The sequence below is a fragment of the Cryptomeria japonica genome, unplaced genomic scaffold, assembly GCF_030272615.1.
Source record: "Cryptomeria japonica unplaced genomic scaffold, Sugi_1.0 HiC_scaffold_77, whole genome shotgun sequence".
In the NCBI taxonomy this organism is placed as follows: Eukaryota; Viridiplantae; Streptophyta; class Pinopsida; order Cupressales; family Cupressaceae; genus Cryptomeria; species Cryptomeria japonica.
In genome coordinates, this window is record NW_026728899.1 from 111305 (window position 1) to 133389 (window position 22085).

Below are 22085 nucleotides of genomic sequence, written 5' to 3' on the forward strand. Positions count from 1 at the left end.
GTTGTGCGAAATGAGTGTCATAACGCCCACTCGTCTTATTCCTTTTCTCACCTCGTCTAGCATGAGTCCTATGACGTTGAGTATGTAACATATACATGCACATGCCACGATGAATTTGCCTTGTACACCAAGTTCATCCTTTCAATCACAAAACAACCCATTCTCTTATTTATTTATTTAAATTCTCGCAACCAAACTCTATAATTAACATGAATCCTTAATATTATAAACCAAAAATATTAATGATAATTTAGAACTATTCTTTGTTTTAAAGGCTCACGAATATAACACGTATATTTTTATAATAAAACTGAGATTATCCTACCCGAGCGTAAAAAGGTTTTCAAGAAAGACGCAATATAAAGCATGCATGGACGGTGTTTGTGTCAACATCCAAGAAAATTTCCTCTTTTACCAATTCTGAGACGGCTGAGAAAAATGTATATATTAGTTCCTTTGAAGAAGGCCATCGCTCCAATAAAGTCTAATCGTTTCCACATTACTAAATTAATGGCGGTGGCGAGAATATGAGGAAGAATACGTCTAAGGCAGGAGGTAAGCTGATCTTCAGATAAGCATATGCAGCAGAAGATAGAAAATTTCAACGATAATGAAAGAATGGTGAGAATACATCTGCGGTAGCAGGTGAGATAGCCATATGCTGCAGCAAGACTTACTCTGACGTATCGAAAAGAGCAACAACTCTGGAAGTATATTATTATAATATTACAAGGATTGGTGATTTAATATACGGAGTGAAGATGAATTAGTCATAAGGTTTGGGCTATATAAAGCTTGTAATGGGCTTGTAACACACATTCATATCCTTCTGAGCTCTTGTACTATCTGCGTTTCTATTATAATGGCTAACCGAATGATTTACTTCACACTGGGACTTTTTCTGTTGATATGTTGTTACAGCGACAGGGTCATGGCAGGGGATTCCGATCCCTTGCAAGATTTCTGCGTTGCAGATGAGGAAAGCAAAGGTGAGTAAAAAACTTTATACATAAACAATGGTAATGATTTGCTTATTAGACGAGTCGAGTTAGTAATAGATTGATTTGATTTTGCTTTAAACAGTTTTGGTGAACGGGTTCGTTTGCAAAGACCCAATGCAAGTTTCAGCAGACGACTTCTTCTTCCGGGGACTTGGGCAGGCAGGGAACACCGACAATGATGTGGGCTCCAACGTAACGATGGCGAACGTTAAACAGATACCAGGCCTCAATACGTTGGGAATATCGTTGGTCCGCATCGACTACGCAGTGGGTGGAATAAATCCTCCTCACACACACCCAAGAGCCACCGAAGTTCTTGTTTTACTGGAAGGCCAGCTTCTTGTGGGTTTCATTGACACCAACAACAAGTTTTTCAGCAAAACGTTGGAGAAGGGAGATGTGTTTGTGTTTCCAAAGGCACTTGTGCATTTCCAGCAGAATGTGGGGCATGAAAATGCGGTGGCCATATCTGCATTGAGCAGCCAGCTTCCGGGAGTTCAGACAATCGCCAACTCTCTGTTTGCAGCGGATCCTCCTCTCCCAGATTCCGTATTGGCCAAGGCCTTCCGCATCACACAGGAAGTTGTGGATTACATTCAGAAGAAATTCGCATAAGAATTTGCTGTGTTCTATCAAACAAAACAATCAAGAGGGGACCAAGTCTTTCCCAAATTCTTTTTCCTTGCCGTTCAATAAAACAATCTTTCTAGAGTTATTGCCGTCCTCTTCTGCTATTCATAGCATCTGTTTTGAACATGACTATATCCTCCGCATATTCCAAAGATGAAGGATTAATTTGAAGCATCTGAAGGCATTTATGAATATTTTATACAAGAGCATCCTTGTATTAGGTATACATTCATTTGCAACATGTTAACAATATATTCTTTAACATAAATATTGCAGGAACAACAACAAACAAAGTGCTTGACTTGGATAGAATGAGTAACACTATAATTCTTGCATGCCAATCTGTCAAGGGTGTTCTTTAACATAGTCTTAACCTCATTTTAGCTCTGACATAAAAGGTGAATGGTTTGGAAGTAGGAAATAGTTATTGGGAAATATAATTAGTAGTTGTTCTTCAAATCACCCTCACAATCATCCAATGCTTCAAGACTCCCCATCAAAGAAGTCATTCCAGAAGGTTAGGGACTCTCCTCAAGATAAGAATGATTGCTCTAATAAATATAGTATACCTTCGATGGAATGCAATACGGTTTCATTATGTCTAAATTCCAAGAAAATCCATAGAACTAGAATATCCATTGCATCCAATATCGCAATATTTTATCGGGGATAATATGATAACCTTGACACATATTACACCTATTCTTACATCAATCTACCTACATAAGGGTTATGATTGAGGGGCCTCTTGTATTAAACATTTCTAATAAGTTGGAATGACATGGAAAATCTAAGACAGTGAAGATAGATTATTGATAATAACACAATTCATTTACATGGTGTTAATTATGAGGGTAATTAATTTATGGCTTCCCAAAATAAGCTTTTCTAAATCTCCCCTAATTCATTCCTACGTTATAATAAATATGTCAATGTGGATGTTATGTATGAAGATCTAAATACTAAAGGGAAAAAGGATAATGCTCATGTTGATTTTAAAAACTTTGTATGTAATATTAAAAATATGATTAGTTGAAAAATTTAGCAATATATTACCTTGTTCAATCATAAACTATCAGTTCGGTTACAAAAAAAATTCCTCAAACCATTTCCTCCTTGTATAAGCATTTCTATAGATCATCAAATATGATAACCAATAATTTAACCATAGGTTTCCTATCAAAGCAAATGCAAATCTGCATATGTGAATAAGCACAATAGGATAGGAAAATATTGTTGCCGTAGGCCATGTATGTTTCATGCGGGAAAAATATTATTGTTGCAAGCCTAAGAGGTGCATAAAGGAGCTCCTTGGATCCATGGATATGCAGGTGTAAGTTTGAGAAATATGTGAAGGCGGAGGATATTTTCATATTGAAGCCATTTGCTAATTGATATGAGGAAGATAAAAGTGTCGTCATATTGAGAAGTTGTCAATTACACTGTAATGAAGAATAAGATAATAGATATAACTGATACATTATCGGTGAGATATGTCAATTTTATAATCTTCTATTTTTCCTATGTATTTTTAGGGGTTCAAATGAATAAAGCTTCATATATAGCCCCTCTAGCGATCAGTTCATTGTGAAGCTTAAAAGCCTCTTCCGTCATGCCTTGGATGTCTATACCTCAAATAATCTAGTAATATGAGAAGTTTCATTGCGCTTGCATCCATCTCCAACTGTATCGATCAATATATTAATTATCAAGCCCATTCTACATTGTTCACATAGATAACAAATAAGGCTATTGTAAGATGACACATTGCTCTGATAGATTGTGCTTATGATCTTTTCTTTAGCATGTCTAATGCCACATATGTGATCCCTTGCCTACGCAAATAGGGAGTCAATGAGGTATAAGTAATTACTTGATCATGTTCCACGAGGAATCTATTTATTCACCGGGTTTCTCGTCTCTCTATGAAAGATTCGCACGTCAATCATATGAGTCCTGCAAATAGTGGTGGTTCACTAGCACAAATAATTCATGACATTCACTAAACCTAGGGTTCTCTCTCAAGGTCATTGTGGTTAATGCTACACCAAAATAGAATAATGTGGCTTTGGTTATTTATGTACAAGATTCAAGTTGGGAAAATCCAAAATATTGGAAAATGTAGACAAAATGCATGACCCAATGGTGAGCAATATCTCCGATATTTTTTATGTTTTGCAAGAACTTGAGTTATTGTTCATTATTTGAGTAAGTGGTCTTAATAACATGCATCCAAATAAAAGAGAGTGATTGCAAATTCTAGAATTGAGGTAGATCTTCAAAGGAAAGGACAAAACAATAGCGGACATGTTGCATCGAGTTGAGCCATATGTGACCTTAGATATCCAAATTTAAAAAATGTAAAAGAGACAATTTACATTAAATGATATAGAACTCTAGATAACCAATAGATTTATTTGACTCACAAATTTGTCATTGAAGAGGTTTTAGGTCAATACAATACAACTAATTCAGGTCAATAATCTATTGTTGCAAGTCTTTACAAATATGATGTCATTTCCTATCACCGAGTCATCCATAGGTGATCATTCCTTTGGTTTTAGCTTGACGATCTATCTAGATCACATACCGGTTCCATAATTTGCATCGTAAGATCTTTTATATTGGTTCCATCATTCTAATATATCTCCACTTGCACTAAAATCAGGAATCCCCATTAAAAATAGGGTTTTAAGGAAATATATTTCAATAGAACATGCTCTATCCATATTGTTGACACAAATTTGAGTCAATCATTTCATAATTTTTTCACCCTCAAATCGAAAAATATAAACTAGTGATAAATTTTTACAACCTTTCGAAAAATATAAAAATATAACAAAATCATGTGCTAACTGACTGAGGAGAAAATTTATGAAAACCCCTAAAATTGTAATGAGTTACTCAAAATGAATTCAAATCTAGACTTCTGGTGGATCAATGTGCCCTTGTTTAACCACCTAGAATAAATAAAAACAACGATCACTGTTTTGCAACACTAAGAGTGAATTTTGTGGAACCCCTAAGTTCACAATAGCTACCTCAAATATGCTAAAAATCAATATTGTAATAGACTGGACAAGTTCTTGATTAAAAGCCTCTATGAATTATAATTTTCTTTTGTCAAATCGAGAGAGATATGAGCTTCACATGTTGACCTTCTTAATTGATATACAAAAATAGAATAATGCCTTGAGGTCCGATAACAGTTTATAATATTCCTTATGGAAGAATTCGCTACATACTATATCTCCAAGAGACTCCAAATGCAATGTCGTATTCAACACATGTCTTTGCAATGACAATCGTGTCCTATATCTAGAACTCCTAGCAATATAACTGAGGTGTAAACCACTAAATTCATCTAGGCCTCCTAATTATCTAATATAGCTTATGACCAATTATAACTAATTTAAGGTATGTGTACCACATGTTGGCATATGCATTGAATAACATACATTATAATATCATATCCTTGGCTACATAATATATTTCGCATACTCCAAACAATATGATTTGACAAGCACTTTATAATAGTAGAGGAAATGAAGATAAACAAGGATAATGAATGAAAACATATAAAGTTGCTATTATTAAGACCAATATTCGAAATCTTCATCATGCTTGACTGGTTCGCCTACATATGAACTTGATCTACAAAAGATGGGGATGTGTAAATAATTTTCTCTACAACTAGATGAGCCCCATACAAGACAAAAAGATGAACAGTCTGGAGAGATCTTAGATTGATATTACTTTAGTTATTGTGTGTTAGATGTGTTTTAATTCCTCTAGATGCAACTTAATCACGCACTTGTAATTATACATATACCCGTTCAGGTCATGTCCAAATAAATAATTTCATTGAAACATCTATTCTCATATTGGTGACATGTAGAAGATGATTGTTGCAATAGTCAAGCATGTGGATTAAGCGAGTCTTCCTTATAATGCAAGCTAGTGAATTGTGAGCGTTCTAGAAAAGGTCCAAAATGTATTTGAAAGGTCATTAAGCATTTGGCTTGTAAAACTTCTGAGATGATAATGGACTAAGCACCTCACCTTTTCAGCATTTTTTTATTAGGATAAAACAAGTTTTGAAGGGGCCCCAAACCCCTTTACAAACAGAGGGTTTGCATTGAGAAATGGACCAGACTACCTGACAGTGGACAACAGGTTTTAAAAAGGACCTGAAACCTTCTAGACTTACGGGCATCCACCAATCAAAATATGAACATCACAAAACAGGATGGCACAACCATAAGCTCGAAAACAACAAACAAAACATCTCAAAAAACAGAGAACGAGGGTTTTTCTGGCACCCTCGGCCAACTAGAAGCGTTTTCCTAGGCTCCCTCAACTTGTAATAGATTCGTAGGACCACATAAAGCCACAAAGACCAATGCTAACCAAAAACCAACATTGGCCAAACTTGGCCCTTGAAAACTGCTAGCATCCAACCTGTCCCTACAAGAAACAAAAAACATGGGGTTTTTCTGAGCTCCCTCAACCACCGTGGGTTTTATCATGGCTCCAAAAACCATATGCTTTAAAATATGCCATACTGAGAGAAACTTGCCCAACAACCAACTCTCCACCTCTATAGGAGACACACAAGAGTCAGCAAGAAGATCGGCATCAACATCCTTACAGCCAAGAAGAGGGGCCCCATCAACACCCCAACGACACTTCCAGGAAACACCAAAAACATCATACTCCACCTCAATAGGAGACAAGTCAACTCCAACTACATCCATCTCCCCCTCAATAGAAGGGAACCTTCCACAGAGAATCCCACGGACCCGAAAAAAACAGCACTCCAAAACAGCCCAACTCGCAAGAAACCAAACAAGCAGACCAAAAACATCATGTGTTTCAAGACCGATACACAGAGGGAACTGCCCGAAGCCCATTCGGAAGGTAAATAACACCTCAAGGACCACCAAATAGTTACATGAGCCACAAGAATCATTATACTCTTTGTGGCACTATTGGTCTTGTGGATTTAGAGGAATCACATTATTGTATGGAACATAAAAGGGTGCGAGGATAGCATTGTTGGTATTTATGAGAGAATGTACACAATTTCAAGAGAAGTGAAATATGAAGATAGAACCAAAAAAAAATTCCTTCATATCAATGTTGGCTTCAGTAGTACCACATTTATATCAACGTAATATGCAATATTTTGTACTTAAATAAATATTGGTTTCCGTGGCATGTTGAATTATACCATCCCGTAAATTAAGTTAAATATCAAAATGGAGGAAACAAGATCATAACATTAACCAATGCCAATGACATTAGGAATAAGAAAAGGCCTAGTTGTTATCTTTAAGGAAGAGCTAGGAACTTAGGTTCCTTTTCCTTTTGTTGCGAGGGATTGAGATTTTTTCTAAATCATGAGAATGAATCTAAATGGCATTGATGCATGAATTAATATCTGTTCATTTTGAGAATCTTTGTTACCAATTTACATAATCAAATAAAAGGAGTATAGCCATAATTTCCCAGTTTTGGCAAATGAGGCTCACACATTCATTTTCCTAATTGTTTGCAGCTCACAAGTATGCAAGCATCTCCCATGCTAGACTTATCAAATTCCTAAGACTTGGCTCAATTTTTGCAAAGCCAACTGAGAAAATTCAGATGAAAGTAGATATGAGAAGCATTATTTCAGTACAGCCACTTCAACCTTTCTAATGTGACAAGATTTTGGAGTCCTATTTTTAGAGGACCTGCGAATTGCAACGAATGTTGATCTACCAGGTATGTCACGTTCAATAAGATATGTAAAGTAGGAAAAAAAAAAAAAAAAAAAAAGGGAGTTAATTATATATTATTTTTAAAATATAGTTTGGGGAAGAAATATATTGCAGTTAATGTCACCATGAAGCTTTATGCCTGTACTTTTTATTTGATACGTACAGAACAAATTCACTTTTTTAGGATTTGGTTTAAGTCTGGTCTAATATCAATTTTCTAAAATTTTATTAATCGCACATAGCAGCCCCGACATGCTTAGCGGTTACATGAACAATGGTTAAAAGTAAATGATATGTTGTAAATTGTGGTGTTTGCAACCTAGATATAGAGATTGGTAGTTAGAATGAAACTTTAACAATTTGCACATGATTGGAAATGGCATATTCTAATACCACAACGAAGATGTAATCTGTGAACCTTACCCTTCACAAATTGAAACTTGTAAATAAAGAAATGTGTAGTTGTACAGTGATAGATTAACAAAGAAAGACAAATCATAATTTCTAATCTATTTTTGAATTTGGCTCAAATGATCGAATCTGTGAATGCAAAAAAATTTATGTGAAGTAGATTGCTAGAATTTAATTGGAGATCTTTGGAAAAAAACAAATTCTTATTTTAACAGTTGAGTATAACTGATTACAACACAAATTACCAACCATGTTTTGCATTGAAGAGTAGGAGCTCTTTGGTAACACTTGCAATGAAATATTCAATTATTTCCAATTGATATTGCATGCAAGCAAGAGAAATTTGGTATACTTGGAATGAAAAGTTAATTATTTTGAATCCACATTGTATGTAATCAGTTCTATTCTCATTTTTTGATTACTACATATGCATTGTGCCTCATGTGTATGTTGGTATGTAATAGTAGGGGGATATGTGAATATCAACAAGGCAACGAACCCTTGATACAACAATGAATGGGAGGCCCTTCTGACCGTCATCTCCAGTGTTGATTGTTTCTTTTTCTATCATTAGCCCATGAAATTTATATATTTCTAATGAATACACTTTAAGGGGAAGTTGGTAGAACCCACCTTTATTTATTTGGATCTCAATGTGATACAATTATTTCGAGTGCAACTAGTCATCTCATTGATAAATTTTCTAGCATGAGGCATGCAGATGTTTGAATGTGTGGGTTGAACAATTGGACTCTATGAAATCAATAACAGATACCTATAAAAGTTGGTGGTAATACGAGCATACCAATTTTTTCTAGTATCAAATTCACAAAGAACAATCATGCCAAATCCATTCATTTGAACACCTATATTGAGGTAGACTTGATAGGATTTTACATTCTTCAAGATTGTGGTGTTGCATTCTATCTTGACCGTTGCAAGATATCTCATTACTATGTGAATGGTCTGCTAGAAAAATCATAGAGTCTTATATATCATTTCAATTGAACTGGTGGAGAACCAATTAAATATGTGTTTCTCTCAGATGTATTTATATTTCAACTATTCTTAATTCACATTCAATTCAATGATCAAAGATAAAGTTTTTAGCAATGAAGTTGTAAAATTACTACTAATTATATAAGAGTTTTATGGGAGCTCCTCAATCAACAATTTGAGTGGATGGCATACTGGGTTTAGGCAAAATCTAGTGATCACAAGTTACACATATTTCTAAAAATCTGATGTGATTTTAAACTCTTAATGTTATTTGAGTGTCTCACAATGGATGCACATGTTAAGGTTATAGTTGACAGATATTTGTTAGGTTTCACAAATTATTACGTACTTTTCCACAAATAAAGTGTTGCAACATTTTCTTTCTAAATTCTTTGGATTAAGGTGGAACATTATCAACTAAATTTCACTATGAAAGAGTATTGTTATTGATTTGAGAATAATCTTGAACATCTTGATGTAGAGTAGATATATCCTAGACTATGAGAGGTGCATGGTTGACAAAGGAGTACATATTCATGTAGAATTTAATGAATGACAATATGGATTAGATGGGAGATATCGTAGAGGTGGACCTGGAAACCATGCGATTAGAAGGTAGCTTTCACACAAGGAGGTTTAAATTGACAACCATGCCATGTGTCAAGAGGAGAGGATAAAGGAGATGGCTTTGGGATGGGAAACAACGTGCTAATAGTTACTAATAGTTAAAATTCCCATGTTTTCTCTAGGGTTCAAGTCAATTGGTTGGATTGATTCACAACAACAAGAACCTATGGGGCACACAAATGGAGCTAAAAAAATTTGGGGCTCTGTTAGAGGTAAACAAGCCTAGTTTCACACTTGTTGTACAATTGTATCATGTAGATTACAAAATTGGAATTCGCAAGGCTGATCTAGAGGCCTCGCATGACATATTTGTGTGGTGCATAATTGATATAGATAGCATTGAACAACTTGATTTTAAGGGAAAAATACTTATAGGTAAGAGGTAATTTGAAAGATTCATAGGAGAAAAAGAGAAATTTCTATAAGATCCATCATTGCTTGTATTTATTTTAAAAGAAATGGTGAAGCATGCTATAGAAACTAGGTTTTGTCTATTGTTAATAATAATTTGTATATGTATGCTTTATTGAAATCAAAAGGGGGAAAATTGTTTTTTTGTTAAAACTTATTTTTAATTATTGAATTATTTGATGTTAAGGAATAATTAAATTTTTAGGCTGTAATGTCGTAAATCGCATACATTCGCAACTTCACCTACGTTTTGTGTGTACTTTGGTGTCCATTCGCTTAATATTTTTGTAGGCTCATTTTAGTACTTACATAAGCCTTCTTCTTTACCAAGGTGCTCAGGCCGCATTTCTCATGGACATTGGTTTATGTCACCTTTGCATTAGTCCTATATTTTCTTTTCTCCCAAAATTTTTGAACGTATATTATCTAGATACGAGTTTTTCACACGGACATTTGCACATCATGATAGCATCCTACAAAAAAAAATATGCAAGCATTTCTAAACAAAATTCAACTTTTTAGCTTTATAGGGCAGTTGCAATGTTTCGAGATGAATCTAAATGACTCATCAGTATTTTTTCATTCCCCACTCTCTTTATGAACCTTTCTTTTATTTGGCCTGCTCTCTCTTGGCTCTCTCTTTCTCTCTCAATATCTCACACGCTACTCTTAATCTTTTCACGCTACTCTCACGATATTTGTAAAAAGTTGGATTGTGATGTCTCTAAGTAACTCCATTTAGTTTGATTGATTCGCATTAATCAAAATTTAAAGACCTCCCACCGAGGGAGCTAGAGGATGATGGCTCTTTTGGAGGTAGAAAAAAGTAGTTTCATAACTATCACAGTCGCCTAATGCAGATTCTAAAATTGCGGAATTGGAATGGTGATTTAGAGGATTCACATGAGATAGTTGTGAGGTACATAATTTATTTGGATAGAGTTGAACAACCGAATTTTAGGGAAAAATAACTCATAGAGAAAAGGTAATTTGAGAGATTTCTTGGAGAAAAATAGAACTTTTTATAAGATGCATGTTTTTACCTTTTTTCAAAAGGAATGGAGAGGTAGTCTATATAAATTCGGTCTTGCCTATTGTCAAATAAGAATGAGTAGTTTCATCCTTTAAAAATTAATAAAATATATATTAAAATTTAGTTTTTTAGTTTGCTGATTAAACTTTCTTTAATTATTAAGTTATCTGATATTTACGAATATCAAAAAAATTATTTGAATTACATGAATTTAAGTAGTCGGCTATGACTAAATTCGGATCAAGAATCGAAACTACTAGTTGTGAGGCCCACCCTTTGGTGGCTTCGATATTGGCATTATTGGACCATGATTGAATTCTAGGGCTGTATAAGTTTTTAAAGTTATTAGTATTAACACGTGATGATGTTATTAGAATATGTCAAATGTGGAGTGCATCTGTAGAGCAGTTTGATTTTAATATATGCATATGATGAGGACAAAAATTTTGATAGTTAATTAGGTATTTTGATTTCCATGTGATTATAGTGGGTTAATTGATGCTTTGACTTTATAAACATGAAATTCAACTATATCGTGAATTATTAAATTATCAAATTTATTAGAAGTAGCACCCTGTCGGGTTTATGCTTCTAGAAAGGAGCACTTGGTTTGGATTTTGATAGCTACCTTTGTTCATTTGAAATAATATTAGAACTGTTATAAAATGAAGAACGATTAAAGTTGAATGTAAATCTTGACTGTGGATTCGCATGGTCATTGAAATATCCCAAATGTCTAGTTGGCATAAAAGTGCATGTAGCATATTTGAAGTTTTAAAATCTCTGATCATGGATGCTATCACTTTTTAATTCACAAAAAGGAATGGACTAAAGGGATGAGATTATTAAAGTTGTAAGATTGAAAATATTTATTACCTTATTGGGCTTAGTTTTCCTCCAATGATTATAATCCTTCTAAAGATGGAAAAGCTCGAAATATGTTAATAGTAATCTAATCGTGTCGCTTCTTCCTTTTTTGAGAAAGTCCAACTTTTCCAAAAGATTTGTGGGTATAAAAAATTACGGAAATCGATATGAGAAAAGATTAGAGTTGATCAACCTATGAGCTTCTGAAGAAGAACAACATGCGAAGGATTTGTGAAGTTGGAGGGGTTTCAAATTAATTCATGGCCATGTAGAACGGCCACAATCTACTTCTTTCAAAGAAGTTCACATTCTCTAAGAACCTGAGGGAAGTGAAAATGGATGGGATGAGTTCTATTGTAACTTACAAGATGATAGAAAAGGATACTGTAATCAGTTGCTAGGGGTGAAAGGTTAAGAGAAACCATAAATATCAGGACATCCCTAGCCTACATCAAGGCTTAATATACTACCTTCACCAAATCTATTTGCATACAACCTCTCCTATGCTCTAATCTGGCCTAATTTTGGTATCAAAGAGATCAAAGTGAAAGATGGCTTCAAGAGCCCTCAAAATTACCAAGAAACCCCTTAGAATTTCTAGTGGTTTTGGAATTGCTTCCACATAAGCATTCAATCTCCCTAAAAATTCCCAAAAGGGCAATTCCCATATCGAGAGAGATAAAAAAGGGAATGCCCTAGAGATAAAGAGCTAAAAATTGTGTCAAAAGAAGATAATGTTAACAGTAGACTGCATGTAGAATTACAATCTCTCTTGGGATACCAATTTGAAACTGAGGAAAGAAGTAAAGATAAAAATGAAAAACACGTTAAAAATCGAAAAAATAGAAAAGGCAAATCTAAAAAATGAAAGGGTAATGAAGGAGAGTAAGAAGAGGAGATCGACATTAATTGTGGTAATTAATATCCAAGACAAAGAAATTTGAAACTAAAACGATGACACATATATGATAACTAACACTTTGAAAGTGATATTGTACTCAGTTGAGGAAAGAAAAGGTCAAGTATTTGACCTACCTACAAAATATTTCACTTTGGACCTATCCCTTAAAGACGTCTCCAAATCATAGTATCTTATCATCGTGGAGGAGGAGGACTTGGAAACCAGCTTGGCTTCCATAGCACCAGATCCCACCCCGCTTATTTAAACTTCACAAAGAAACAAGAGTGTTAAGCATGGTGAAGAGGAGGATAACGATGACTATGAGATGGAGGTAAAACAAGGTAGACTGAAAGAGAAAACAAATTTATTGGGCAATAGAGATTCTCAATTTGGGGACTCAATTTTCCATTTTCTTGCTATCATTAAGGACCTAATGGATTTATTCTATGACTTCTCGACCTATTTGGCTGAGTATCGCAATAGGCATAAGTCTAGGATGGAACAAAAAAGGCACAAAGAAAAAAGAAATTGAACCAAATATGGAAGGTGAAAAGAGGCAAAGAGGGTGCTACTTGAGAGAACTAGAATTCAAGACTAAAATTGGTCATGAAAGAGTTTGATGCTCTTATGAGCCTCCATAATATGAAGTCTACATAGTTTTTCGTGGTTTGTTATTTTGGTAGTGTTGGGGTTGTGTTGGTGCAATAACTTGTTTGTTATTGAGCTTCTCTGTTTTAATATTCTAACTTTGGGCATGGGACCCTCTTCCCACCTTATCTAATCAAAAACAAATTTTGTGTACACTTTTAATATTACAAATCAATGTTAGATGTGGTTAAAAAACATTAAAATATAGTCAGGTCATAGTATGATGTTGCATTGGACTATGTTGGTAGTGAAGAATTAAATTGTTTACGAGTTTATTTTTATCAAATGAATTGTGGAAATCTCATATCTTTAATTAAATTGTTATCAAATGTATGATTATGTGTGTATCTTATTTCAATTTATATTGGAAATAATTTTTTTTTTTATTTGAGCGTGTAGGAAATTTTCATAGCTAATATAAATTGGAGTTCCCTAAGAGAATCCTAGTCATTTTCAATTCCTAGTGAAGCCTTGACCTTAGTTAATGATAGGGACTAAGGTCTCTGATTTTAGTAATTGTTGTAATGTGATGTATTTTGTGTTTTAAATATAGTTTTATTTTATTTTGATATTTGAGTAAGTTAGCATTTGCGTCCAGCGGCATCCTTATGGAAAGATAGATTTCACACTGAGTAGGTTTTTGAATGACTTTCAAGTGTTTGTTTCATCTATTTATAAGTGTACACAGACCCATACTGAAACACTTAGGAGATGGAGGTAAAACAAGGTAGACTGAAAGAGAAAATAAATTTATTAGGCGATAGAGTTTCTCAATTTGGGGACTCATTTTTTTCATTTTCTTACTATCATTAAGGACCTAATGGATTTTTTCTATGACTTCTCGATCTTTTTGACTGACTATCGCAATAGGCATAAGTCAAGGATGGAACAAAAAAGGCAAAAAGAAAAAAGAAATCAAACTAAATATGGAAGGTGAAAAGAAGCAACGAGGGTACTGCTTGAGAGAGCTATAATTAAAGACAAAAATTGGTCATGAAAGAGTCAAATGCTCTTATGAGCCTCCATAATATGAAGTCTAAATATTTTTTCGTGGTTTGTTATTTTGGTAGTTTTGCGGTTGTGTCGGTGCAGTAACTTGTTTGTTATTGAACTTCTTTATTCTAGTATTCTAACTTTGGTTGTGGGACCCTCTTCCCACCTTATCCAATCAAAAACAAATTTTATCTACACTTTTTATATTACAAATCAATGTCAGATTTCGTTAATAAACATTAAAATATAATCAAGTTATAGTACGATGTTGTATTGGACTATGTTGGTCGTGAAGAATTATTTTTTTATCAAATGTATGATTATGTGTGCATTTTATTTCAACCTATATTGGAAATTTATTTATTTTCTTTGAGTGTGTAGGAAATTTTCATAGCTAATAGAAATTGGAGTTTCCTAAGAAAATCCTATTCATTTTAAATTCTTAGTGAAGCCTTGACCTTAGTTAATGATAGGGACTAAGGTCTTTGATTTTAGCAATTGTTGTAATGTGATGTATTTTTTTTTTTAAATATATTTTTGTTTTGTTTTTATATATGAGTAAGTTAGTATCTGCGCCCAGTGGCATCCTTATAGAAAAAATAGGTGTTATGTTGAGCATTTTTTTGAATGATTTTAAAGTGTCGGTTTCATCTATTTTTGAGTGTATTTAGGCCCATAAAGAAACACTTATGAGTTGGGTACCTTTTTGGGAATTAGTCCATGGGATTTTGCCATCATTTGATCTTGTCCAAGTCTCTTAGAAAAAAGGTGTCGAAAGTCTAACTTGCGGGTGACAGTAAGTAAATTACCACTTTCAAATCCACTCCAACAATTTTATGAATGGTGCTTCCGCATGCCTCACACATATGAGTGGATCCAAAGGATCCTATTGGGGAAGAGTATACAATATTATTCCTCTCATCCCAATGCTCTCACACGTAGGAGCATTTGTGATATCCACATACCCTTAGGTTTTGGTGAGAAGGGGTTAGAGGAGGTGAATGAGATCAATGTGGTACCTCCTGACCAGGGGAGGGGAGGTCATATGACACATATTGTATATACCATTCTAAGAGTCTTTGTATGGCTTATTATTTTATTTTTTGCATCTTTCTTTTTGGGATTTTTTGGGAGGCTTTGTGGAAGGACTCAAAAGAGTCTTTGAGAAATTTCTATCAAACCCTCCTCATCTATTAAGGAAATATTTTGATATGATTCAATCTTTAGAATGCTATATTCCATTTTGTTGTAAATATGTTAGTGGAGGCTTTTGATTTGATTTTTAAATTTCATCTTTCTATGTCTTTTCTTATGTATATGACACGTGTGTGAGGGTTTAGGCTCTCCCAAGTTGATCAGAGAAACTCATGTGTAGGGTGAGGGATATGTGGAACCTCCAAGGGAACGATTTTTTCTCGTTGAGAAGGAGATTTCTTGGGTATGAGTATCCTTGATTCTTTTGGAAAATCTGTGGAAAAATGGTTCGATATAATTTAGAAGGGATGTGAATTATATGGTGTTGGACTCCCTTAATGGATTTTACATCTGCGTGGAGTATTTATATTGGGAAATCAAGTTTCTCATGGGCCTCTTAGCTTGGGGGTTGGTTGTGAGAAAGCCCAAATGTTGGAAGGTGAGCTCTCCATTGGCTTGTTTAAAAATTGTGTTTTGTAAGATTTTTTGTGGAATCAAATGGGGTGCTACCTTGACATTGGAATGAAAATATTCATTCTCACGTTTGGGTTAGAATTTTTATTACATTTTTTAAATGGGTTGGAGTAAGTTGTTAAAAATTTTATCAAATGGGTCCCTTGTAATGTTGTGTATATCAAGTTGATAAATGATGATGTTGTTGTGTTTAGAAGCGATTATATTTTACTTTTCTAAAAAATATACATATTGTTTAAGGGCTGAGTTTGTTTAAGAAATAACTTAGCGCTTGTGATAATTTGCATTTCATACGTTTAAAAGTTATTGATACTTAATGAACAAATTAAAGTTATTAGTAATAGTGGATTAAATTAGCTTTAAGAGTGTGAAATTTTCATGCACTTTTCTTAATATTTTTAGTTAATAAAGTGAAGGGGATGTTTATCACGCAAATATTGTTCTCTTTGTTATCCTACAAAATAAAAAAACTTGCTCTACTTAAACTTTGGTTTAAAATTAAAAATAGTTATTTGTAATTAGATGTGTATGTTCACCTATTTAAAAATATATATTTTATACAAAGTATATTTACCTTTGTAAACACACACACACAGCAAACTTGAGTTTGGGTTTCTAGTGTTACCATATCGGTTAAGGCCCCATTAAGCGGGTTTAGCATGATAATTAATTCTTTTAAGAGAATTTAATTTAATATAACTTTAGGAAATGAAAAACCTTAGGTGGAGTTGGTGTGCTAGGTTTTAGGATTTAACATGTCTTGGAATCGTTTAAATGTGATGTGGCCTCTCAAATTAATTAGTCAAGTGAAATAATTTAATTTATCTAATTGATAGTGAATGGTAATTAATTAAATTAAATCTGAAATCAAAGTGTAGTATACTTTTATTTCAAAAATTTGGTTTTAAAAGAAAGTAAAATATCAGCTTAGGATTGAGAAAATTCACTCTTTATTTCGTTTTAATTTAGTTGAGTTGGACTCTTCAGAAGAATAAACTATCGTTGTGGCTAATATTTAGTTAAAACAAACAGTATATTTACTTATTAAAAATATTTAATAGAAAATTATCATTTATTCGTTTGCCGCATTTAATCTCTTTATATATCATTGGTAATTAGTTAAAATTTGTTAAATTTATATATAATTTAGCTTAGTTAGGGTTTACTTAGCTATAGGTGTTAGGTCACGCCATAGAGGCCCGACCGGTTCACTACCAATTAGGAATTAGAGGGAATGTTGCCTTCAGGAGTTCCTCCCTTGAGACATGTTGCATAAGGGTTCCAAATCTCGATCACCTTATCATTCTTGTTTTACGTTGTGCGAAATGAGTGTCATAACGCCCACTCGTCTTATTCCTTTTCTCACCTCGTCTAGCATGAGTCCTATGACGTTGAGTATGTAACATATACATGCACATGCCACGATGAATTTGCCTTGTACACCAAGTTCATCCTTTCAATCACAAAACAACCCATTCTCTTATTTATTTATTTAAATTCTCGCAACCAAACTCTATAATTAACATGAATCCTTAATATTATAAACCAAAAATATTAATGATAATTTAGAACTATTCTTTGTTTTAAAGGCTCACGAATATAACACGTATATTTTTATAATAAAACTGAGATTATCCTACCCGAGCGTAAAAAGGTTTTCAAGAAAGACGCAATATAAAGCATGCATGGACGGTGTTTGTGTCAACATCCAAGAAAATTTCCTCTTTTACCAATTCTGAGACGGCTGAGAAAAATGTATATATTAGTTCCTTTGAAGAAGGCCATCGCTCCAATAAAGTCTAATCGTTTCCACATTACTAAATTAATGGCGGTGGCGAGAATATGAGGAAGAATACGTCTAAGGCAGGAGGTAAGCTGATCTTCAGATAAGCATATGCAGCAGAAGATAGAAAATTTCAACGATAATGAAAGAATGGTGAGAATACATCTGCGGTAGCAGGTGAGATAGCCATATGCTGCAGCAAGACTTACTCTGACGTATCGAAAAGAGCAACAACTCTGGAAGTATATTATTATAATATTACAAGGATTGGTGATTTAATATACGGAGTGAAGATGAATTAGTCATAAGGTTTGGGCTATATAAAGCTTGTAATGGGCTTGTAACACACATTCATATCCTTCTGAGCTCTTGTACTATCTGCGTTTCTATTATAATGGCTAACCGAATGATTTACTTCACACTGGGACTTTTTCTGTTGATATGTTGTTACAGCGACAGGGTCATGGCAGGGGATTCCGATCCCTTGCAAGATTTCTGCGTTGCAGATGAGGAAAGCAAAGGTGAGTAAAAAACTTTATACATAAACAATGGTAATGATTTGCTTATTAGACGAGTCGAGTTAGTAATAGATTGATTTGATTTTGCTTTAAACAGTTTTGGTGAACGGGTTCGTTTGCAAAGACCCAATGCAAGTTTCAGCAGACGACTTCTTCTTCCGGGGACTTGGGCAGGCAGGGAACACCGACAATGATGTGGGCTCCAACGTAACGATGGCGAACGTTAAACAGATACCAGGCCTCAATACGTTGGGAATATCGTTGGTCCGCATCGACTACGCAGTGGGTGGAATAAATCCTCCTCACACACACCCAAGAGCCACCGAAGTTCTTGTTTTACTGGAAGGCCAGCTTCTTGTGGGTTTCATTGACACCAACAACAAGTTTTTCAGCAAAACGTTGGAGAAGGGAGATGTGTTTGTGTTTCCAAAGGCACTTGTGCATTTCCAGCAGAATGTGGGGCATGAAAATGCGGTGGCCATATCTGCATTGAGCAGCCAGCTTCCGGGAGTTCAGACAATCGCCAACTCTCTGTTTGCAGCGGATCCTCCTCTCCCAGATTCCGTATTGGCCAAGGCCTTCCGCATCACACAGGAAGTTGTGGATTACATTCAGAAGAAATTCGCATAAGAATTTGCTGTGTTCTATCAAACAAAACAATCAAGAGGGGACCAAGTCTTTCCCAAATTCTTTTTCCTTGCCGTTCAATAAAACAATCTTTCTAGAGTTATTGCCGTCCTCTTCTGCTATTCATAGCATCTGTTTTGAACATGACTATATCCTCCGCATATTCCAAAGATGAAGGATTAATTTGAAGCATCTGAAGGCATTTATGAATATTTTATACAAGAGCATCCTTGTATTAGGTATACATTCATTTGCAACATGTTAACAATATATTCTTTAACATAAATATTGCAGGAACAACAACAAACAAAGTGCTTGACTTGGATAGAATGAGTAACACTATAATTCTTGCATGCCAATCTGTCAAGGGTGTTCTTTAACATAGTCTTAACCTCATTTTAGCTCTGACATAAAAGGTGAATGGTTTGGAAGTAGGAAATAGTTATTGGGAAATATAATTAGTAGTTGTTCTTCAAATCACCCTCACAATCATCCAATGCTTCAAGACTCCCCATCAAAGAAGTCATTCCAGAAGGTTAGGGACTCTCCTCAAGATAAGAATGATTGCTCTAATAAATATAGTATACCTTCGATGGAATGCAATACGGTTTCATTATGTCTAAATTCCAAGAAAATCCATAGAACTAGAATATCCATTGCATCCAATATCGCAATATTTTATCGGGGATAATATGATAACCTTGACACATATTACACCTATTCTTACATCAATCTACCTACATAAGGGTTATGATTGAGGGGCCTCTTGTATTAAACATTTCTAATAAGTTGGAATGACATGGAAAATCTAAGACAGTGAAGATAGATTATTGATAATAACACAATTCATTTACATGGTGTTAATTATGAGGGTAATTAATTTATGGCTTCCCAAAATAAGCTTTTCTAAATCTCCCCTAATTCATTCCTACGTTATAATAAATATGTCAATGTGGATGTTATGTATGAAGATCTAAATACTAAAGGGAAAAAGGATAATGCTCATGTTGATTTTAAAAACTTTGTATGTAATATTAAAAATATGATTAGTTGAAAAATTTAGCAATATATTACCTTGTTCAATCATAAACTATCAGTTCGGTTACAAAAAAAATTCCTCAAACCATTTCCTCCTTGTATAAGCATTTCTATAGATCATCAAATATGATAACCAATAATTTAACCATAGGTTTCCTATCAAAGCAAATGCAAATCTGCATATGTGAATAAGCACAATAGGATAGGAAAATATTGTTGCCGTAGGCCATGTATGTTTCATGCGGGAAAAATATTATTGTTGCAAGCCTAAGAGGTGCATAAAGGAGCTCCTTGGATCCATGGATATGCAGGTGTAAGTTTGAGAAATATGTGAAGGCGGAGGATATTTTCATATTGAAGCCATTTGCTAATTGATATGAGGAAGATAAAAGTGTCGTCATATTGAGAAGTTGTCAATTACACTGTAATGAAGAATAAGATAATAGATATAACTGATACATTATCGGTGAGATATGTCAATTTTATAATCTTCTATTTTTCCTATGTATTTTTAGGGGTTCAAATGAATAAAGCTTCATATATAGCCCCTCTAGCGATCAGTTCATTGTGAAGCTTAAAAGCCTCTTCCGTCATGCCTTGGATGTCTATACCTCAAATAATCTAGTAATATGAGAAGTTTCATTGCGCTTGCATCCATCTCCAACTGTATCGATCAATATATTAATTATCAAGCCCATTCTACATTGTTCACATAGATAACAAATAAGGCTATTGTAAGATGACACATTGCTCTGATAGATTGTGCTTATGATCTTTTCTTTAGCATGTCTAATGCCACATATGCGATCCCTTGCCTACGCAAATAGGGAGTCAATGAGGTATAAGTAATTACTTGATCATGTTCCACGAGGAATCTATTTATTCACCGGGTTTCTCGTCTCTCTATGAAAGATTCGCACGTCAATCATATGAGTCCTGCAAATAGTGGTGGTTCACTAGCACAAATAATTCATGACATTCACTAAACCTAGGGTTCTCTCTCAAGGTCATTGTGGTTAATGCTACACCAAAATAGAATAATGTGGCTTTGGTTATTTATGTACAAGATTCAAGTTGGGAAAATCCAAAATATTGGAAAATGTAGACAAAATGCATGACCCAATGGTGAGCAATATCTCCGATATTTTTTATGTTTTGCAAGAACTTGAGTTATTGTTCATTATTTGAGTAAGTGGTCTTAATAACATGCATCCAAATAAAAGAGAGTGATTGCAAATTCTAGAATTGAGGTAGATCTTCAAAGGAAAGGACAAAACAATAGCGGACATGTTGCATCGAGTTGAGCCATATGTGACCTTAGATATCCAAATTTAAAAAATGTAAAAGAGACAATTTACATTAAATGATATAGAACTCTAGATAACCAATAGATTTATTTGACTCACAAATTTGTCATTGAAGAGGTTTTAGGTCAATACAATACAACTAATTCAGGTCAATAATCTATTGTTGCAAGTCTTTACAAATATGATGTCATTTCCTATCACCGAGTCATCCATAGGTGATCATTCCTTTGGTTTTAGCTTGACGATCTATCTAGATCACATACCGGTTCCATAATTTGCATCGTAAGATCTTTTATATTGGTTCCATCATTCTAATATATCTCCACTTGCACTAAAATCAGGAATCCCCATTAAAAATAGGGTTTTAAGGAAATATATTTCAATAGAACATGCTCTATCCATATTGTTGACACAAATTTGAGTCAATCATTTCATAATTTTTTCACCCTCAAATCGAAAAATATAAACTAGTGATAAATTTTTACAACCTTTCGAAAAATATAAAAATATAAGAAAATCATGTGCTAACTGACTGAGGAGAAAATTTATGAAAACCCCTAAAATTGTAATGAGTTACTCAAAATGAATTCAAATCTAGACTTCTGGTGGATCAATGTGCCCTTGTTTAACCACCTAGAATAAATAAAAACAACGATCACTGTTTTGCAACACTAAGAGTGAATTTTGTGGAACCCCTAAGTTCACAATAGCTACCTCAAATATGCTAAAAATCAATATTGTAATAGACTGGACAAGTTCTTGATTAAAAGCCTCTATGAATTATAATTTTCTTTTGTCAAATCGAGAGAGATATGAGCTTCACATGTTGACCTTCTTAATTGATATACAAAAATAGAA

At 34.1% G+C, this 22085-nt stretch overlaps 2 protein-coding genes across 2 annotated transcripts; both read left to right on the plus strand.

Annotated features, from left to right (window-relative positions):
- Window positions 1-931: 931 nt before the first annotated feature.
- On the plus strand, window positions 932-1616 carry LOC131864154 (putative germin-like protein 2-3). Its single transcript, XM_059215172.1, has 2 exons — window positions 932-989; window positions 1084-1616. The coding sequence occupies exons 1-2, from the start codon at window positions 932-934 to the stop codon at window positions 1614-1616; spliced, it is 591 nt and encodes a 196-aa protein (XP_059071155.1).
- A 16515-nt stretch (window positions 1617-18131) lies between these two features.
- LOC131864127 (putative germin-like protein 2-1) lies at window positions 18132-18885 on the plus strand. The gene is made up of 2 exons (XM_059215144.1): window positions 18132-18258; window positions 18353-18885. Exons 1-2 carry the CDS (start codon window positions 18132-18134, stop codon window positions 18883-18885), a joined length of 660 nt encoding a protein of 219 aa, XP_059071127.1.
- The last annotated feature ends 3200 nt before the right edge of the window (window positions 18886-22085 follow it).

What these genes read in the sequence shown, in the direction of transcription:
- LOC131864154 (XM_059215172.1), top strand. Translation starts at nt 932, where the DNA reads ATGGCAGGGGATTCCGATCCCTTGCAAGATTTCTGCGTTGCAGATGAG. An exon ending in TGCAGATGAGGAAAGCAAAG is followed by an intron (nt 990 to 1,083) that starts GTGAGTAAAAAA and finishes TGCTTTAAACAG; the next exon opens with TTTTGGTGAACGGGTTCGTT.
- LOC131864127 (XM_059215144.1), top strand. Translation starts at nt 18,132, where the DNA reads ATGGCTAACCGAATGATTTACTTCACACTGGGACTTTTTCTGTTGATA. An exon ending in TGCAGATGAGGAAAGCAAAG is followed by an intron (nt 18,259 to 18,352) that starts GTGAGTAAAAAA and finishes TGCTTTAAACAG; the next exon opens with TTTTGGTGAACGGGTTCGTT.